Below are 19,533 nucleotides of genomic sequence, written 5' to 3' on the forward strand. Positions count from 1 at the left end.
CTGTCGCTGTGCTCAGGGGCCTCAAAGTGAAAACCAATCCTGGGGATTACTTCCCTCCCCACTCCCTAGGAGGAGGAGGAGGGCAGGCAGGAATGGGGCTATTTATTCCTAGCCCTTAAGCCAGAACGGGGTGATCAGTGACAGTTGTCGTTGATGGTGGGAGCAGCATCCATCCATCCCTGCACGCTCCCTGCGTGCTGCCAGCAGGCCGTGCTGCTAAATAAGGATGGAAAGCTAAAAATAGAGCCCAGCAGGGGCTGGGATGAGCCCAGGGCTGGAAGCGGTGCGGGAAGGTCAGAGGGTGTCTGCATTCAAGGGTGGTGAAGGGGGGGGTGCAGGGGAAAATGGCTGTGAGCAGCATTGCTCGTATCCCCCCTGCCCACCACTAACCCCGCTGCCAATGGGGGTAGGCAGAACAGCTGGGGAACGGCGTCCAGAGGGGGAGGAGTGGAACCGGGCAGGGTCGCAAATCCCCCCAGCTGCGTGCCCCCACCCCACTGCAGCACGCGAGGCATCGGGTTCTGACAGCCCCGCTACTGGGATATGGGAGCTTAGCGGTGTGGGGTGGGAGCGGCCCCGGAGCGCGGCTGTGGGGTTGGATTTTGGGGAGCTGAATACCCCCCCCTTGTGCTGCCTGGGAACCGCTTCCCGTCCCAACATCCCCGCGCTCCAGTCCTGCTCTTGGCAAAATAAAGGAATAACCCAAACCAGCCCACACAAGGGAGGAACTGAAAAAAAAAAAAAAGAAAAAGAAAAAGAGGGCAGGACAGTGTGTGAGCACGCACGGGCGGAGGGAGGGGAATCAGGACTTGGGCCGGGCGAGCAGATAATAGGGTTCAGCTCAGCATTGCGCTGCCAGCCGCGCTGCTTTCCTTCTGGCTCACCTCTCCTTCTCGCTCTCCTCCTGCATTGCCCCCTTTGCCCCCCAGGACGATGCTGTTATCGGGGCTGTTCCTGTTGCTCTGCTCGCTGTCGCTGTGCCCGGCGGTGCTCGGTGCTGCGCGGCCGCAGCTGCTGGTGGAGAGAAGCGGCTCCAGGATGCTGCGGGAGGTGAGAGGGACCGGCCCTGCCTCGCTGCTGCGGGGAGAGGGGACGGGGAACGGGGGAGAGAGGGGGCTGCGGGGTGAAGAGGGAACCCACAAACACCCCCACGCCGTGGGGACGGGGCTGCAGCTTCGGCCTCAGCCCGACTCCCAGCGGAGTGGGATGTCAGTGTGGCCCCATCCCTTCGGCCTCCTTTGCTCGGCTCTATCGCTCTTATCTCTGCGCCTTCCCGGCGCGCAGCCCTGGTTCCCACGCACGGAACCGACGCGCACCACTTGGAGCACACACTCAGGCAGCTTTGGGGAACCTCTGCGTGACTTTCACGTGGTGTGGAGGGAAAGATCTCTTTTTTGTTTTCCTGAGAAGCCGATGTTGCTTGGGGAGGGGGTCAGCAGGTTGGATGTGGTGCTGAGAAGCAGCAGGAGGGGCTGTGCGCAGCCTCGCTCACCCACGCTGCTCCGTTCCCCTCCGGTGGAGCCTCTGCCTGCGGACCCGCGGGTGGGGAGGAGCAGGGGCTCAGGGCTCTTGCAAAAGTCGGATGTGCTGCTGCCCCATGCCCTGGCTTGCCCTGCACACAGGTTGTGTGGGCAGCCGTGACGCTGGTGTGGCAGGTACACAGCAGGACTCCATACAGCCTCACCAGGACACACAGCCACCATCGGTTCCAGGGCAGCCGCAGCCAGACTTGCTTGGGATACACATCCCAGCCATCCTCCCACCTCAGCCCTGACTGATCTTCCCTCTGTGGTTTCCATACTCCTCTCTGCTCTACCGGCTCTCCCAGTCCTGGAAGCTGGGGCTCCCCATGGTGCAGCCGGTGGGGCAGGAGCTGCTGGCACTGCTGGCACCGTGCACCACTTCACTCCACACTTTGCATTCGGAGCCCCCAGCCCATGGAGCTGCTCAGCAGGGCACACAGGCTGCATCCCCCACCTGAGTGACATCCCATGGCTTTCCATTACCCCACGGGTCTTGCCAGGCTCCCTCGGCCGGTCACTGAACTGGCTCAGCATCAGATCCACGAGGTGTCTGGAGGAGCAGTGGTGAGTCAGGCCCTGCAGCCTCCCCCAAGCACCATATGAGTATGGGAATATTAAACCCCATTTGAAGTGCAAAGTATGAACCAATTCCCAGGACAGAGCTCGCCTGGGGGCTGCTCCAACCCCAGCACTCCGAAAGCAAGCAGCTCCTGCTGCTCTGCTGGCTCTTGCCTTTGCTTTCACAACCCCTGCTCTGCCACTGGAGCTGGCGTGAAGAATAACGTTCACCTTCTTTGCATGCAAAGCGTTTCCAGGCTGGGGTGGAAATTGCAGCCTGGAAACACTGTTTTGGAGAAAATGAGCACAAAGGGGGGTTGTTATAATTGCTTGCTGATGGAGAGTTCCTGAAACATCCCGAGGCTCGCTGAGTTGGAAGGCTGAGAAGCACAGAGGGTAAATGGCACTGGATTTTTTGGGGGGATGGATGAAGGTTATGTTCTGTTTGTGATGAGCCCCAACACAAATCCAGGGCAGAGTTTAGGATCTGTCTCTCCTGTCCCTGGTGCTGCAGGTCGGTGGCTTTTCCTGGGAGGACTGTGGTAATGGGCGGGATCCCGTCGTGCTCCGGAGCCTCTCGGTGGCACCCGACCCCATCAGCATCCCGGGGACCCTGCGCATCAGTGCGGCTGTGAGCAGCAGCAAGGCCATGGCATCCCCCCTGAAGGTGGGTGTGGGGACAAGGGAGGGCAGCAAACTTCACAACCCCACAGGAGCCGGGAAATGCTCGGGGATGGGTATGGGAACGGGCAGACCTTGGGGACATGAGGGGCACGGTGCCATCTCCTGGCCGGATGGTATGGGGCAGTGACAAGAGGGAAGGACCCGGGCTTTGCTCTGAGGGTCAGGATGGAGGAAGAAGAACCAATGGGTTGAGAGGAACTGAAAGCAGAATTAAGGCACCCGCAAGGTTCCATAGGCCAGGAGGGGAGGGCTGAGTGTCCACTGTCCTTTCTTACAGGCGGTGCTGGTGGTGGAGAAGGCCTTGGGCGACCTCTGGATCCAGCTGCCCTGCATCGACCAGATGGGCAGCTGCACCTACGATGATGTGTGCACTGTCCTCGACAACATCATCCCACCTGGCACAGCCTGCCCGGAGCCGCTGCTCACCTACGGCATCCCCTGCCACTGCCCCTTCAAGGCGGTACGTCCCACAACCGGGTGCCCTCGGTGCTGTGGGGTCGATGTTGGCTCACTCAGCCCCTCTCTCTGCAGGGCTCCTACTCACTGCCTGCCAGCGACTTCACCCTGCCCGACGTCGAGCTGCCCTCCTGGATGACCAACGGCAACTACCGCGTGCGGGCGGTCGTTAGCAGCAAGGGGCAGGAGCTGGCCTGTGTCAAGCTGGGCTTCTCCCTGCAGTCCCACTGAGGGGTTGGGGGCATCCCTCCTCCTCTCCCCACTGCCTTTTTAATTCATCTCATTCCACCCATCCCATCCTCATCCCTTCTCCATCCCATCCCGCATCTGCTGCCCTGTCTGTCCGTACACCTCCACCACCCCATCCCTCCCTGTGGTCCCAAGCTGACACTTGAAGCAGGAGGAGAGGAAAGCTTTGGGTGGGCTCAGGAGCTCTGCTCAGCCCTGTACCTGCAGGGTCAGAGAGAGTGCTGCCAGAAGGAGGTCCCCACTGTGTACCCACCCCATGAACCCTCTCCTACCAAGCACAGAAGGTCTCCCCTTGCTTTCCCTCTGTCCCTGACCCCACCACCAGTGTCCCCAGCCTGGAATGGGGTGGCTTTGGAGCCTACCCCCAGCCTTTTGGGGTAACATCTTTCTACTCTCTTACCCCTCTTCTTCTTTTTTTTTCTAACTTAATCCCATCATGGGGTTTTCAGATAAAAGCATTCCAAGGAAAAGCAATACTTCATGAAGGTGGAAAGGAGGGAGAGTGTGGGGAATGCAGGGGCTGGAGGGGTGCAGGGTGAGCTGTGCAGGTGTCCTCACCCATCTCTACTGAAGCACAGATGCAGGTCCCGCTCATCTCATTTTGCCACTGGGACCGAGCTGCATCAGGGTGCTGCACCCCAGCACAGGACCAGCAGCCCAGGTCCTATGTGGGGGCCTCTCAGCCTGGCTGACACTGCTGTGATCCCCTCCTCCCCCCTATGCCTGTATCAGCTCTGGAGGTGCAGGTGACCCATCGCCACCACTTTCATCACTCCCTGCCCAGCACCTTGTAGGGTTGCTCTTCCTCCCAGCTTTGTGTGTGCCTTAATGGAGCAATGGGAGGCACATTGCCTGCAGCTGTGCTCCCTGTGCTCTGAGCTCTCCCCATCTCACCCTGCTGCTGCTGGTGCAGCATGGGGTCATTCTGCTTGGAGGAGAGCTCACCTTCCCACCCTGCTCTTGCTGCTTCTCTGCTCACAGCCCAATGGCTCCCTCCTTTCAGGCAGGTTCCTAATAAATCTTTTTACCAGAGCTGGTTCCTTGTGGTGCTGGGAGGGCAGAAGCAGGGATGAAGTGGAGGTGATATGGGCATGAGTGCTGCGTGGGGGCGGTGGGATTGGGGGCTGTAGCTTGATAATCAAACCAGCTGCTGTGCAAGGGTGGCAATGGGGGGAAGCAGGGTGGATGGATGTGGTGTTGGGACATACTGGTAGGCTTGTGGGATGTATTGGTGGGGTATATTGGTAGGATGTGTTAGTGGGACACACTGGTGGGATGTAATGGTGGGATATAATAGTGGGATGTGCTTGTGGGAAACACTGATGGGACGTTGTAGGGACGCTTTGTGGGACCATACTGCTGTGCCGTACACGCTGCAGTACCACAATACTAACGCCAGAGGGCGCTCTAAGCCCCTCTCCCATTCACTCAACCCCATCCTGCAGTTCCCCTCACGGCCACCAGGGGGCGCCCTAACGCCCAGCTCGCCCCTCTCCGCCATTTTCGCCTTCACTTCTCCCCTCACGCATGCGCCGGCCGGGCGCGGTCAGCTGAGCGGGCTGTCACGTGACTGCGCGGCCGAAGGAGCGGGGCCGGCCCGGGGCGGCGTTGAGGTGCGGGACGAGACGGCGGCTAATGGGGTTGGGGGGGATCGATCGTTAATTAATCAATTAATCGATTAATTGGCGGCTCATAGGGACGTGGCCTTCGGGTGTGGTTCGCTGCGAGCCGCCTGTGGCCTCGGGGCGGTGATGTGCGCTGCGAGCGGGGCAGAAACACGCGTGGAGGTGCATTGCACGCTCAGTGTGTGCGGGTCTGGGACTGTATGGGGCTGTATGGGGCAGTATGGGGCTGTATGGGGCTGTATGGGGCTGTATGGGGCTGTAGGGCTTTATTGGAGTATCGGCGGCGTGGGGCTGCTATGGGGTTATATGGGATGCTATGGGGTTATATGGGGTTATATGGGGTTATATGGGGTTATATGGGGTTGGTGACCCCCCTTTGAATCGCTTCGTGCCCGTGTTCGGTGCTGAGCTGCTCCCTGTGTAAACTCCAGCCACAACCCTCATCTCCCGGCTGGCCCTGGGCGCTGTGACGTGGCCTCGCTGTGATTTATGTTGTTGTTGGGTTGCCCTGTGCCTGTTCCTGCTCTGTGTGCTGGTTGCTGCACGCTGCTCCAGCCCCGGGTTAAACGGCATTGCTGCATTGAAGTGCTGCAGAACAGCGTGGTTGCATTCGTGGTGATGATGCTCTGTGCTGTGCTGCCCATTGGGGGTCACTGCTCGCTGTCCCCATGCCCTGGGTTGTCCTTTGGAACCTGTATGGGAGCTGAAGGAGGAGGAAGGGAGAAGTGAAGTTCAGGAGGATGGTGGCCGTGGAAGCACACCTGTGTAGGATCTGGGCCATTTCCTTGTGGCTGTCTGCAATGGGACACCCCGTGGGTGTGCCTGTAACAGGGGCAGCAGATCAGGGTAAAGTGCTTGGACACGTGGCTGGCAGCTGGGTGTGCTGCCCTATAAATGCCTGCTGCGCTGCCGGCTGCAGCACCAGCATTGGACCCTCCTGCCATGGCTGGTGCCAAAGAACCTGGAGCAGCAGAGCCGGCTGTCCCCATGGAGCCCTGTGTCCCCATGGAGCCCCGTGTCCCCACAGGGCCGGATGTCCCTGCTGACGCTGCTCCATCCTCAGGGGCCATGTCCACCCGACGGCTGCGCAGTGAGGACTACAACGACTACAGCTCCACCGATGTGACCCCGGAGGGCAGCCCACCTGCAGGCATCAATGGCTTCGCACGGCCCGAGTCCTACCAGCGCTTCGGGGAGAGCAATGGGACCACGTGAGTGTGTGCGTGGGGTGGGGGCTGCAGCCAAAGCAGTGCAGCCAGCAGGGTGAGGGAGGTGATCCTGTCCCCTTCTGTGCTGGTTGGATGCTCACTTGGAGTGCTGCATCCAGATATGGAGCTCTCAGTGCGGGAGAGATGTGGTCCAGAGGAGGGTCCCAAAAGTCCTGTGATTCTATCATCCTTTCGCCATTCTGTCCCTCAGGTGGTACCAGACCCTCATCCACCTCCTGAAGGGGAACATTGGCACCGGGCTGCTGGGGCTGCCCCTGGCTCTGAAGAATGCCGGCATCCTGGTAAGCAGCTCCTCACCTTGTGGCTGTGGGGTTGCTGTGTGCTCCCCATGCTGTGCTCTGCATGGAAATAGAAAGGATTAAATACACCAGAAGACCTTTTTCTTTTATCCGACCTATGCTCCCTTTGTTACCTTTGTCATAGCACTGCACGAGGTAGTTTGAAAGACAATTCACATTGGTGTTTTGCTATATCCTAACTGCCCCATCATGCTTGTTCCTCCCATATCTGGGACTTCCTGTGGGATTATTCTCCCCTCTCTCCCTTGCAGTTGGGTCCCTTGAGCCTGCTGGTGATGGGTGTTGTGGCTGTGCACTGCATGAGCATCCTGGTGAAATGTGCCCACCACTTCTGCTACAGGTAAGGAGCAGCACCTGTCCTCCCACAGTTCTTCCATCCTTCCCTCTGGCTCCTGGGGTTTCCCTGAAGCCTCCCAGCATTGGGCTGTCCATGTGAAGCCTCAGCCAGGAGTCATTGATGGGGCTTTGTCACCAGCTGTTTACCCATGAGTGCCACCCTGGAGGCCAGCAGGTAGAACTGAGGTGACATCCTGACATCCCTTCCTTCTTTTTTCTCCCCACTCTGGACAGGTTCCAGAAGCAGTTTTTGGACTACGGGGGAGCTGTGATGTATGGGCTGGAGTCAACACCCAGCGCCTGGCTGAGGACACACGCCATCTGGGGAAGGTACTGCTGCCCCCAGGGCAGGGATAGGATGTATCTGGTGTTGGGGCAGTGCTGGCAAACAGCACCAGGGAAAAAGGAGGGTAACACTGGGGTCTTTTGCTTAGGCAGGTGAGTCTTAAAGGGCGTGCTCTTACTTCAGTATAGTACTGAAAGGGTGGGAGAAGCATCTGTAGTGTTGGTGGGATGAGAAGTGATGGCCTCACGTTGTGCCAGGGGAGATTCAGACTGCAGGTTAGGAAATGTTTGTCCAAAGGAGCAGTGTTGCAGTGCACAGCTGCCCAGGGAGGTGGGGGGGGTCACCATCCTTGGAGGTGTTTGAGAACCACAGAGATGTGGCACTGAGGGATGTGGTTATGGGCACGGTGGGGGTGGGCTTGGGTTGGATTTGGGGATCTTAGGGCTCTGTTCCATCCTTAACGATTCCATGAATCTCTGATTAAAGATGAAGGAATAATGTGTGTGGCAGCATTGGCTGGTGCTGACCCCACTGAGGGGTGGCAGTGGGGACTGGGGAGCCCAAGGTCTGTGGGGCTGGGTGGGGGTACATTTTCTTTTCTAAACATGGAATGGAAGGGACCTGCACATCTCAGCCCTTGGGGAAAGGAGCATTGCTGCTGGGTTTGAGCTAACCCAGGTGTGCCCCTATTTCTGAATGGCCCCTTTAACGAGTGCCCTTTTCCTTTCCTAGGCGTGTGGTGGGACTCTTCCTGATCCTCACTCAGTTGGGTTTCTGCTGTGTGTACTTTGTCTTTCTGGCTGACAATCTGAGACAGGTGAGGCTCCTGCTGTGTCCCAGCAAAGCTCCTGTTTCAGGGCTGGGTGCTGCTTTGAAAGGCACAAATCCCATACCTGAGTATTTCTGAGATGCCACCTGTATTGGCCAAGAGGAGCAGAGGCTCCTTCCTGGGGAGGGGAGGCAGGAATGGAGTCATGGAGGAAGCATTGTGCTCCTGATGTGCTGCCCAGCTCACTAATTGCCTTATCGATACTCCATGCAGACAGCAGTGCACAATGGCATGACATGAACCTCTCTCGGTCTTGTCTGCGTTCCAGTTCTTTTTGCCTCATCCCTTGGGCCCGGAGCTTAATTACAGGTTGTGTTGGAAGAGTTTCCTCCTACCAAGCATTGGGTGAAAATAAACAGAAACTCTGAGCCTGCTTGGCTTCTGTGCTGCAGGAGATTGGGATTCATTGGGCATTCCTGTGTTTTCCCAGGTTGTTTCCTCTGCCAACAGCACCACCTTTGACTGCCAGTCCAACAGGACAGTGACCCTCACGCCCACCATGGACTCCCGGCTCTACATGCTCTCCCTGCTGCCTTTTGTGGTGCTGCTGTCGTTCATCCAGAATCTCAAGATCCTGTCCATCTTTTCCATGCTGGCCAACCTGGCCATGCTCATCAGCCTTGTAGTGATCTACCAGTACATTGTCAGGGTATGTGCACCGCCCTGGTTTTTGTGATGCCCTGTGTGTTGGCAGAGCTTGGTTGTGGGGTTGGGGTGGTGGTGGTGTCTATTGGCCTTTCCCTCTGCCTCATGGGGAAGGGAGCTGTGGGGCTGAGCTGTGCTCTGAGCTGCATGTGGGCTGTTTTCCAGGACATCCCTGATCCCAAAGCCCTGCCTCTCGCCGCAGCCTGGAAGACCTACCCTCTGTTTTTTGGCACGGCCATCTTTGCTTTTGAAGGCATCGGGGTGGTAAGTCCTGGTGTGTGGCTCAGCCCCCGCTCGGGCTTGCAGTCAGCACCTGCTCTGCACCACAGCTGTATTTGCAGATGAATTTTGCAGGCTGTAGCCCAGGTTCTGGGTGATGCTGTTGGCTCCAGGCTGTCTCCTGGGTCAAACATGGTTGCTCATGCTCCAAACCTCAGGTTGGATGCTGTAAGCTGGGGCTCTCCAGGAGCTTCATAGAGCCTTTGGCTGTGCTGGAAGGGAGTGATCAGAGCCAGATCCTGGCTCTTGGTACCAGCCTGGATCCCAGAGTGTGGGGGCAAAAGCAAAGCACAACTATATATGATCCGTTCCCATCTCTGCTGGCATCACCTCCCTTCAGCCACACAGCCTCAGCCCACACAGTGCCAGCTTGGCACATGCCTTGTGTATGAGGCTGTAAATGTAAGCATCCCACCTCTGGCTGGTCTATGCCACACCGAGCGAGTTATCTTGGGCTGCATATAAAGTACACACCATATGGTTAATGTATATAAGGAGGAGAGCTCTTTTTATTTCTTTATAATTTTTTATTAAAACATAAAAAAGGAAAGAGGGCAACAAAAAGATAAAAGGAGGGGGTTGGCTGCATCTGCTGTAAACAGAGGAGCTGGGAAGGAGGCGGGGTGGGTGGGAAGCATAATGGCCCACTGAGATGCTGCAGGTTGTTTCCGGAGCTCCCTTCAAAGTAGGAGAAAGTGTTTTCATCTCATAATATGAAGTAGCAGTGTAAACACGGGGCTGCAGCGTGCCAGGTCCCTGCAGGAGGGGCATTTGCAGATTGCTGTGCCCAGGACAGAGGGCTCGTGCTGGAGCATGAAACGCACATGCAGGCACGGCTGGGAGGTGGAGCAGCACATAAAACCTATTCTGATCCTGCTACATCAGCACTTGTGTCCCTGTCTCTTTCCTTGAAATGCCCACCACCCAAGGACGGCTATAAAAAATAAAGTAGTAGCTGAAATACTTGAGGCAAATAGTACCATAAAGGTGGGGGGTTGTCCCTATTCTTTTTTTAAATCCCATTTCTTAAATTGCTTTACCTGTTTGCAATCTGCCCGTACGTACTTGCAGGGAGAGGAAAAAGGGTTCCAGCCTTTTCAGTCTATGCTGTGAGTAAAGCACTGTCCCACTGGGCTGGGAGCAGAGGGTTCACATCTCTGGGGCAGCAGCTGGTGGGGTGTCCAGATTCCTTGCATGGCTCTGGGTGCTGTGCAAGGCCCAGGATGCAGAGGGCAAGTCCTCAGCCCCGGGGTTACCCCACAAGGCTGGGAATGGGGAGGACCCCCCTGTTCCATCCTCCTCTTCCTCCTGCTCCTCTCACAGGTGCTGCCTTTGGAAAACAAGATGAAGAACCCACGGCAGTTCCCTCTGATCCTCTACGTGGGGATGACGATCGTTACCATTCTGTACATCAGCCTGGGTGTGCTGGGCTACCTGCGCTTCGGGGCGGCCATCCAGGCCAGCATAACGCTCAACCTGCCCAACTGCTGGTGAGTGCTGCCTGGGGATGTTGTTGTTACTTGCCCAGCTGAGCCTGGAGGGGGATGCAACCACCCGAAAGAGCTGTCATCCACATCCCTTAGGATTTTTCCCTTGGGGTTACGTGGTTGTGTGGTGCAGAGCTCTATATTTATCCTCAAGGAGGAATGTAAGCAGCTCCTTTACCTCTGGGACCAGAAGTGTGGAGGCTCTTAGCATTCAAATGTTGGGCAGGACTTAGAAGCTTGTGATGCTGATGTGGTCGCCCCATGGGGCTGGGAGCCCTTCCAGATGGGGTCTCAGGCTGTGTGTGGATCTGGGTCATACTACCAGCCCCTACTCACAGCTGCTGACCCATAGTGCTGGCAACCTCAGCTTTGTCTGCTCCAAAGGAACACATTCCATTTAGAACAGGATGAAGTGATTCAGACTGCAGAAAGATCCTACATCACCTCTGAGTTTGTAGGAGCGTCCCTACTTGGTGGCTGGGGGTGGGTAGAGCAGGTCTGTCAGGCAGGGCATGGGGAAGCCTGGTAGCACGGGGCAGAAGTGCTGTGTCTGCAGTGACTCAGAGCGTGGAATGCTTCAGTGTCAGTGCACGTTTCTTCCTGTCAGAACACCTGATGTAGGCTGTAAACACTGAACTTGGAAATGCATTATCTTTCTTGTTAAAGGCAAATGACTGGGACAGAGGCTGGGAAAGTCAAACTGATGCCTCGAGGACTTATTCCCAGGCATGTGTTGCCCAGGAGGTGATGGGTGAAGGTTTGCTTTGGGAACAAGTGCTTTGCCAGCGGGTTTTGTCCTCAGTAGCACAAGACAGCAGCTGCAGAAGGGTCAGAAAGGTTTGGGGTGAGAGATCCATCGGTGTGGGTACAGTTGAGGGCTGAGCAGGGGGTGCTGCACCCTTCCCTCACTGCAGCTACTGCCTGGAGGTCTCTAGGAGCACATTTAGTGAATGTGTAGTGGAATCGTTGAGATAGAGGGTGACTCAGGGCTCTCCAGCTGCGTTGCTCCATAACCACAGCTTCCTCGAGTGAGGAGCATCGGTGCCCAGGGCTGACCACAGCCTCCTGAAATACTGCTCTGCTCGGCAGAAATCCCTCCTAGCAGCCTCCGGAGTTGCTTCACCCCAAAAGGTGCCATCCTGAAAGGGAAGGAGGGGGAGGTGTTGGCTGTGTGCAGCCCATTGGAAGTGTACGATGACCAAACTTATGACCGAAGGAGGATTTCTGTGCCCCATGTGGCCTTGGGGTTTTTTGTTGTTCAGAACTGATTCTTGAGCTCTCCCTTTTCTTGGTATTCAAACTGCCCTTTGTCCTTGCCCGACCCGTGCACAACAGAGACCCAGCCTTAATCCGAACCTTTCTTTTTTTTTCTTTAAGAGATGTTATTAAACTAAAATTAAACATAGATTGCCTTCGAGCACTTAATTGCTTTATGACATTTCCTTAATCAAGCAGTAGGAGGTGAGGAGCATAGAATAGGTGGCTCAAGGCTACTGTGCACCTGGGCTTGGGAGCACGGTGTGCTCGGCTGAGCGCTGCCCTCTGGACTCTGCTGATAGCTCTGCCCTTTGTTGGCTGCAGAATCGCTGGGTAATGTGGTTTGGGGAGAGTATGGTGAGTCCAACCACCTGCTCAAAGCAGAACCTGCTTAAATGTTGAGTGTCAGTAAGGATGGAGACTCCTGGCTTCCCTGTGCCCTGTCCTGGTGCTGTCTGACCCTTCTGGATGCAGCTCTGCTGCCTCTCTGATTCCCATTCCCTTGAGTAGAGCCTCTTCTCCATGTCCTCCCAAAAGATCCACCTGGTTGTAAACAGAAATAAAGGAGTTTTTTTCCTTTGTTCAACCCAGAAGTGGAGTTTTCACAGTGAAGCTGATCACCACCTCAGGAGGTGGGTGATGGACACAGCTCCATTCCAGGTCATGGGCTGAGAGCGGGCACTGCAGGCCATGGGCAGTATTGGTGCTGCTGCCCGTCTCTGAGGTCAGGGTGTTTCCTAATGCTTGGGTATCTGGGTGTTGTCTGTGTGTGTCCACCTTGTGTCACTGCAGACCTTGACCTGGTCAGGCAGCCAGAGCCTGCACCCCTCTGTGAGCAGTGTTGATCCTGCAGGATGCATTGCTTTGTGCAGTGCTGGCATAAGTAAGTGTCTAGAAATGCAGATGGATGCCTTGTTTCAAGGAGCATGTTGGACTCCAGCCCTCAGTCCAGCAGATATCCCAATGCCCTTGGGAGCAGTTAGGAGCAGAACAACACTTGGTATGATTTGCTTTTATTTTGAAACAGCCCTTTGCATCTGTGCCCAGGAGATTTCCCAAGGGGAAGCAGCACTTGGGAGGCTGCTGGCCCCACTGCTGACCTCCTGCTCCTCACACAGAGCTGGAGCCTCTAATTAGGTGTTTGCATGTTGCAATGGCTTCGATGTTGTGCTATCTCCTTGCTGTCTCTTGCACAAGAGATGTCTTGGTGTATTGAATGCATTACCCCTTATTGTGCCAGAAGGGAAAAGAGCTGGGACACAGAAGTCCTTGCAGGCAGAGTGTTCCTGCTGTGCCTTATGGGGTTGGAACCATAGAATATCACAAGTTGGAAGGGCTTCATAAGGACCATCGTGTTCAACTCCTGGATTGGCACAGGAACACATCTCACTGTTCTTTCCTTCTCATTTGCAGGCTGTACCAAGCTGTCAAGCTGCTCTTCTCCTTTGGGATTTTCTTCACCTATGCTGTGCAGTTCTACGTCCCTGCTGAGATCATCATCCCTCCACTGGTTGCCCGTGTGTCAGAGCGCTGGGGCTGGTTGGTCAACTTGCTGCTGCGGGTGGTCCTGGTCAGCATCACCTGTGAGTAGAAAGAAGCCTGTCCCAGAGCTTTTGTCCCACTGGATTTGGAGGAGCCATCAAGTCCCATCAGATTTTGTAGGATGCATCCCAGCAGTTGATCTGGTGCTTGGGTGGCCTACATTGGAGCTTTGGAAGGGTGCAGATACAGCAAGAGTGAGCTCTTCTTACCCAACAGTCATGTGCTGGCTAGAACAGCAAGACTTGGGGGCACCCTTTGCTTCTCCAGCTCGGAGTTGAGGGCTTGGAAGGTTTTTTCAGGTGGCTTTTAGTTGCTGTAGGAGCTCAGAGACCTCTTGGAAGGCTGTGATCCGTCCCAGTTCTGCACTAAGGTACAGCCTGGTGCTTGCTGTAGAAGTCATTTGTTATGTGCTGCTGCTCCCATGAGTTTGAAGTTCAGTCAAACTCACGATGTTAACAATTAGGAATGAGGTTTGGCCTATCTACCTGCTTCAAGGGGGGAAAATCTGAGCTGGGAAAAGCAAGTTTGTGGAAGCTTGAGGAGCGTCAGTTCAGTGAAGCCCAGGGGTGTCTGATTTTTGGCTGGCTCTGATTCCTGTAAACTAAGTCCTTGCTGTTCTCAGCACAGCTGAGATGCTTCACTGAGCTTCCAGGCATCATCCCCCAAAGCACAGCGTTCCTGCTGAGCGTCACAGACCTCATCCTGTGTCCCAGCAGCTCTGCTTTGGGCTTGGCTGCATTATGGCCAGGAGCTGTGTGTCCACATCTGCTCTACAGCCAAAGTAGCTTCCCCATCCCATTATTGCTCAGCGCGTGAGAAGAGGAAGCTTTGATCTTTCTGCCTTTCATTTCCTCAAAACGAGAGGAGAAAAACCTCTCTGTGTCCATTCTGCCATTTCCCACTGTCACGTGGCAGAGATTCAGGAACGTTTGATCTTGGGCCTTCTCCCTCCTGCCCCACAGAGCTGAGATCCCATTGGACTCTGGTGCTGGGGAGGCTCAGAAGTTGGGGTGCACTAGAATGGGGAGCATGATTGACAGCAGCACTCGAACCCACTGCTTTGGGGTGGAAAAGCAGCAGGGTGTTGGAAGGACGCTGGTGCCTTTGTACCTCCTCCCCTTATCTTTTCATATAAGAAATTGCTGTTGGCAAGGATAAAAGCAATCGGGGGGCTGCATGAATATTCATGGCATGAGCATGTGGCCACAGAACATCGTGGCTTTGGCTTCCAAAGAGAGGATGCAATTTAGTGTATGGGTGTCTTTCATGCTCAGACTTCAAACCCAGTGCCCTTAAAACCCCTTTGGAACAATTCCCTGTGGAAAGCACGGCCATTCCCCTGGAGGCAGAAGGCTGCAGCTGGCACTTCAGCTCTGTTTTCTTGGTGGGAGGGGGTTCCTTCTGTTTGCTGGGAGCCCACAGAGCACTGTGGGGTGGGCTGAGGATGTGCTGCCCAAAGCCCGGTGCTGTGGGTGCTCTTGGAACATGAATGCTGTGGGGTTTGCAGCCCCTCATTGGAAGCTGGAAGGAGGCTCCAGGGAGATTTTCTTTTGCTGCAAATGTTCTCCCCTGGGCTGTGCTCTGGGGGCAGAGGGGCTCTGACTGCTTACCAACCACACGCATTCGTTCAGGGTGGGCTTTTCCCCACGCCTCCCCTTTTTGTGGGTTCTCTGAGGTTTTACAGCTCCCCAGGTGTGAGGCAGAGACCTGGGGGTGTGGGGGAGATGGGGTTGGGGATGCTTCTGTGAGCAGCACCCTCCTGCTGGGGCATTGCCCAGCCCTCTGCAGCAGCACACAGGGAACTTCATTAGCTCATTGAAAAGCCTTAATTGCTTGGGAGGGCTGGTAGCATGCAGCCTTCTGTTCAGAGCTCAGAGAAAGGTGCAGGGTCACCGTACAAGCAGTGGCATGGGACAGCTTTGCTTCAACAGCTCCTAGCTCAGAGCAGGGTCCAGCTCCTGGAGTAATGTGTCCAGACATGGAGTCCTTAGAGACGTGGATCTGTTGGAGTTACTCCAGATTGGGACCATAAAGTGATGTGAGGGATGGAACTCCTCCCATAGGGGACAGGCTGGGAAGGCTTTAGGGAGGTTTTTGTAAGGGTGGTGAGGCAATGGCACAGGTTTCCTGTAGAGGTGGTGGTGCCCCATCCCTGCAGACACCCAGTGCAAGGCTGGAGGGGCTCTGGGTGTGAGTGTCCCTGTTCAGTGCAAGGGAGTTGGACCAGGTGGACCTTAAGGGAGCCTTCCAACTAAAACGATTCTGTGATTCTATGAGCTCCTGACAGCCCCGTGTTGCCCTTCTCCCCCAGGTGTGCTGGCCATCCTTATCCCCCGCCTGGACCTCGTCATCTCGCTGGTGGGCTCAGTCAGCAGCAGCGCGCTGGCTCTCATCTTCCCCCCACTGCTGGAGATCGCCACTTTCTACACAGAGGGCATGCATCCACTGCTCATTGTCAAGGACGTGCTCATCAGCCTCTTCGGCTTCGTCGGCTTCGTGGTGGGCACCTACGAGGCGCTGGTGGAGCTGGCAACGCCTGCTGCTGTCATCAACGGCACCAGCACCGCGGGGCAGTGACAGTCCGTGCTGGGTGGTGGCACGCAGGCTGGGTGCTCAGCCTTCTCCTCCTGCAGAACGCGGTGGGTTTGGGCTGTGAGGGGTGTGGGGGTGGCACAGCACTCATCCCCTCCACACTCCTGTACATAGTTACTTTGGGAAGGGGGGGAGGGGATCCTGGGCTTGTGGACATTTTTTACTGTTATTTTATCTATTTTATTTTGAATCCTTCCCATATTTCCCCCGCATCCCATCACTCTGGCTTCTCCGTGCCAGTTTATTGGTGTTTTTCATTCCCCCCCCCCTACCTCTCAGCACTTTATTTTACAGCAACAAAGAAACCTCAGCTCAGTTTGGAGGAGCAGAGCTGCCTCCTCACCCTGGCCCTCGGGGATGCAGAGCAGCGCTGGGTGCGAGCATTGCTGGTGCAGGTCCTGCTGTGCTCCGGTTTCCAGCTCTTTCATGCAGAGAGGGCTGGCATTGGAAGATTCTGTTTGTTCCTTTTTCTTTCTCCTTGCACACATACCCCTCACACGGTTTTTGGCATTAGGAATTCAGGTGTGCAGAGCCTGTGCTCTGCAGAAACACAGCGCCTCGTTTGCTGCACTCTTGCTGCATCTGCAGCCTCCCACTGAATGTCACACCCCCAAAAAGAACAATGATAATGTTCTTTTCCTTCCTGGCCCCTGTGGCAGCTCCCAGCAGGAGGCAGCCCATTGCACTGCTTCCTCTCCTCCTCCTGCTGCTGGTATTGGGGCAGGTGCACGTTGGGCACAGACTCTGGCCTTGCCACACTTTGCCTTTCTGCTGCTTTTTATTTGTTGTTTTAGAAGGCAGATGAGAGCAAATCCTCCATTGGGTACTTCTTACTGGTGGTGCAGCTGCACTAAGGAGAGAAATAGCACATAGAATGGTGTGTGTGCAGCCAGCAGGGCTCTGGGCTCCCTGCAGATGGGAGAGGTGCAATATCTGTGCCCGGTGCTGGCACTGCTGTCCCCTGGCAGGGGATGCCTGGCAGTCCTAGCAGGAGGGACAGCCCTGTTCTGGGGTACAGCTGTGTGATGTGTGTGTCTCCAGCACTGGGGTTAGTGGGTTTGCTGGAGTGGGACATAGCACTGAGTTTGCTTTGCACTCACGGGGCACCATGTCAGCGTCAAGCAGTGTCTGGTGAAGTTTTGCTTGTATTGGGCTGAAGCACAGTGGGCTGGTGGGAAACATGTGGGATACCAGGAGGACCTGGTATGGGACCAGAGGGACACGGAACTGTGATGCTTGTGTATTGTAGCTGCTCTGTGACCAGGGGAATCATGTACATACAAAGGTGATTAATGTCTGTTTTGTGTGCCTATGGATATTGTCAGCGTGGGTCGGTGCCCACTGCTGCAGCACCTGAATCATGTATCTCACTTTAATCAATAAATAAGAGTTATTTTTTACATGGAAAGGCTCTGGGATGAAGTGGGGTTTCTCTTCCCCTCATCCAGAGGAGCAGGAGGGCTGGGGAGATGTGAGAGGACCCCATTGGGGTGCCCAGGGCAGCAGTGTGCTGTCAGTACAGTGATTTCCTATGGCTTTGGGGAACTTGGCCTTGGTTTGCTGCACCAGTGCAGTGCTGGGGTGCTGCTGTGCAGACTGAGGGGTTCTCAGGGCTGTTCTTTGCTGGAGCCACATCTTAGTTGCAAAAGAATCAAGTGTTATCCAATGAAATCATAATAGTGAAAAAAACAAAACCAAACCAACTCTTTTAATACTTTGCAACAAAAAAAGAAAAAATTTAACAAAACAGTGGAAAAAAAATATTTCATCAAACAACCGACCAAAGTAAAACCTCTCACAAGAAACAATACGATCCCAAGCAGGAGGCTGGATGGGCCTGTCCATAGGCAGCACCTGGTGCCCGTCCTGTGCTGGAGGTGCCACGCGGGCAGTTTGTTTGGTCCATTATGGATACAACAGACCCAGGACCCCTTGCTGGGGGTGGCAGGGCTGTTGTCACCAGCTGGGGCCCATGTAGAGCTATGGGTATGGCTGTGCCAGTCTCTGTGCCCATAGCTCTGTGGCCGGGTGCCTTGCAGCAGGTTTCAGTCTACTCCTCGGTGCTTGATTCTTCTGTAGAAATGGATTTAAGTTTGCTTTCTTGGACTTCTTTTTGCCATGTGAGGCTGTGCTGGTGGCACTGGCTGCCTATTCCTATCTCTCACCCTGGGGAACAGATGGAGAAGAGGCTGTGCACCAGCTGCACCATCCCACTGGGCAAACCATCACCCTGATGCAAACTCTCAGTGCCAGAGCTGGATGCAGGGAGACCTGTGTGCCACCTGGGCTCGGCCATTGCTGGTCCTTCTGTGCTTCCTCTGCCACCACTGTCCCTGTGGTGCTGCTCTGCTCCTCCCCATGGCTGGGCAGCACAGAGCGGGAGACATGCAGTGCCCACAAGGTGCATTAGTCATTGGCATCCCAGGAGCATCTGCCATGTCCTGCCTGTGGCTGGAGCATTTCCCCTCTGTCTGCAGTGCAGGGACAAGGATCCAGCCAAATGACAGCCCAGCCATGCAGGGGGAGATGCTGCAAGCTGGGCCAGGGGAACCGCAAATCCCCTGGTACCATGTGCCAGCTCCGGCGCTTCCCATCTCATCCCAAGGACGAGTCTCTCTGTTAGAACATCACCTCCTCACAGCTGCCGTAGTCACTCTCCACCATGTCAGAGCCCTCATAGTTGGGGGGTGGTGGGGGCTGCGTGCGCAGGGCGGGCGGATGGGCCCCCACCTCACAGTCAGCATAGGAGGGTTGAGCCACGCTCAGCCGCATGCTCACCCGCTTGTAACCAGGGTCTGGTGGGTACGGGGCACCTTCACCCTGCACCAGCTGGGCTGGGTAATAACTGATGGCCGTGTACTCGTTCTGGCATTGGGATGCTGCCATCTCCACGGGGCCCAGCGGTAGGAGGTCCTCCAGGTTCTGGTTGCTGTAGCGGGGAGGGATGGGTGCCCGCTTGTTGCTTTGGTCCAGTGGGAAAGGGAAACCCCCATAGAGAGTGACTGGCTCCGGGTCTGCTGGTGGAGGGGGCGGTGGGGGGAGAGGAGGGTGGGAGGAGGGCATGGCGGGGGGACCTTGGATGATCTCGTAGTGGGAGTATTCCTGGACATCGGAGGACAGGTAGCGTGGTGGCCAGTAGGTGGTTTCCGCTGGGTACACTGGAAGGAAACAGAGCTGTGTTAGCTGTGTGCTGTGAGGGCAGCTTTCTCCCTGCTGCTCATTCCTGCTGTATAAGCCTGAGTTGCAGGAGATGTGGCAGCCAAAGAGAGGAACAATAGGAAGCAGGCAGTTGTAGTGTCTGCCTTGGGAATGGAGGGGGCTTCGGGGCTCCCACTGGGACCTAAAAGGCGCTCCTCATTGTGACACATGGGTGCAAGGAGCTGGCACAATGATGGGATGGGGAAGAGCAAGCGACTCACTGGAGCTCTCTCCCTGTACCTCCCTTTGTCTGTACCTCTGGTATAACCTGATTTTTAGGTGGCCCTGTGTGGACCCAAAGTTGAACTTGGTGATCCTCACAGGTCCCTTCCAACTTGGGATACTCTATGACTCTCTGACTTGGGCACTTCCTTCTGGCAGCTGTCCTTGATGCTGCTGAGCTGCTGGTGAGCTCTGGGCCATGCCAAGCAGGGACATGGCTGCCTGGGGCTGTTTCCC

At 55.8% G+C, this 19,533-nt stretch overlaps 3 protein-coding genes across 4 annotated transcripts in view; 2 read left to right on the forward strand and 1 right to left on the reverse strand.

Annotated features, from left to right (window-relative positions):
- Window positions 1-773: 773 nt before the first annotated feature.
- On the forward strand, window positions 774-4,502 carry GM2A (GM2 ganglioside activator). Its single transcript, XM_015875885.2, has 4 exons — window positions 774-1,050; window positions 2,596-2,748; window positions 3,043-3,225; window positions 3,297-4,502. The coding sequence occupies exons 1-4, from the start codon at window positions 934-936 to the stop codon at window positions 3,450-3,452; spliced, it is 609 nt and encodes a 202-aa protein (XP_015731371.1). The 5' UTR covers window positions 774-933; the 3' UTR covers window positions 3,453-4,502.
- Window positions 4,503-4,990: 488 nt separating this feature from the next.
- Window positions 4,991-17,284, forward strand: LOC107320202 (proton-coupled amino acid transporter 1-like). 2 transcript variants are annotated; one of them, XM_015875848.2, is made up of 11 exons: window positions 4,991-5,083; window positions 6,123-6,306; window positions 6,515-6,605; window positions 6,875-6,963; window positions 7,194-7,289; window positions 7,978-8,062; window positions 8,505-8,723; window positions 8,885-8,983; window positions 10,322-10,488; window positions 13,156-13,325; window positions 15,596-17,284. In XM_015875848.2, exons 2-11 carry the CDS (start codon window positions 6,164-6,166, stop codon window positions 15,859-15,861), a joined length of 1,425 nt encoding a protein of 474 aa, XP_015731334.1. In that variant the 5' UTR covers window positions 4,991-5,083; window positions 6,123-6,163; the 3' UTR covers window positions 15,862-17,284. The 2 variants fall into 2 exon arrangements, with proteins under 2 accessions (XP_015731334.1, XP_015731335.1); XM_015875849.2 differs by having other exon boundaries at window positions 6,159-6,306.
- Window positions 17,276-19,533, reverse strand: part of FAT2 (FAT atypical cadherin 2) — a 48,051-nt gene continuing 45,793 nt past the window's right edge. Inside the window, exon 24 of the mRNA XM_015875847.2 lies at window positions 17,276-19,034. Coding sequence (XP_015731333.1) covers window positions 18,496-19,034 — 539 coding nt within the window. The 3' untranslated portion in view covers window positions 17,276-18,495. The remainder of the gene's footprint in view (window positions 19,035-19,533) is intronic.

The sequence above is a fragment of the Coturnix japonica genome, chromosome 13 (assembly GCF_001577835.2).
Source record: "Coturnix japonica isolate 7356 chromosome 13, Coturnix japonica 2.1, whole genome shotgun sequence".
In the NCBI taxonomy this organism is placed as follows: Eukaryota; Metazoa; Chordata; class Aves; order Galliformes; family Phasianidae; genus Coturnix; species Coturnix japonica.

Coding starts and splice junctions, on each gene's coding strand:
- LOC107320202 (XM_015875848.2), top strand. CDS start 6,164: ATGTCCACCCGACGGCTGCGCAGTGAGGACTACAACGACTACAGCTCC. Junction 8,063..8,504: donor TGGCTGACAATCTGAGACAG/GTGAGGCTCCTG, acceptor GTGTTTTCCCAG/GTTGTTTCCTCTGCCAACAG. Junction 13,326..15,595: donor GGTCCTGGTCAGCATCACCT/GTGAGTAGAAAG, acceptor CTTCTCCCCCAG/GTGTGCTGGCCATCCTTATC.
- GM2A (XM_015875885.2), top strand. CDS start 934: ATGCTGTTATCGGGGCTGTTCCTGTTGCTCTGCTCGCTGTCGCTGTGC. Junction 1,051..2,595: donor GCTCCAGGATGCTGCGGGAG/GTGAGAGGGACC, acceptor CTGGTGCTGCAG/GTCGGTGGCTTTTCCTGGGA. Junction 3,226..3,296: donor GCCACTGCCCCTTCAAGGCG/GTACGTCCCACA, acceptor CTCTCTCTGCAG/GGCTCCTACTCACTGCCTGC.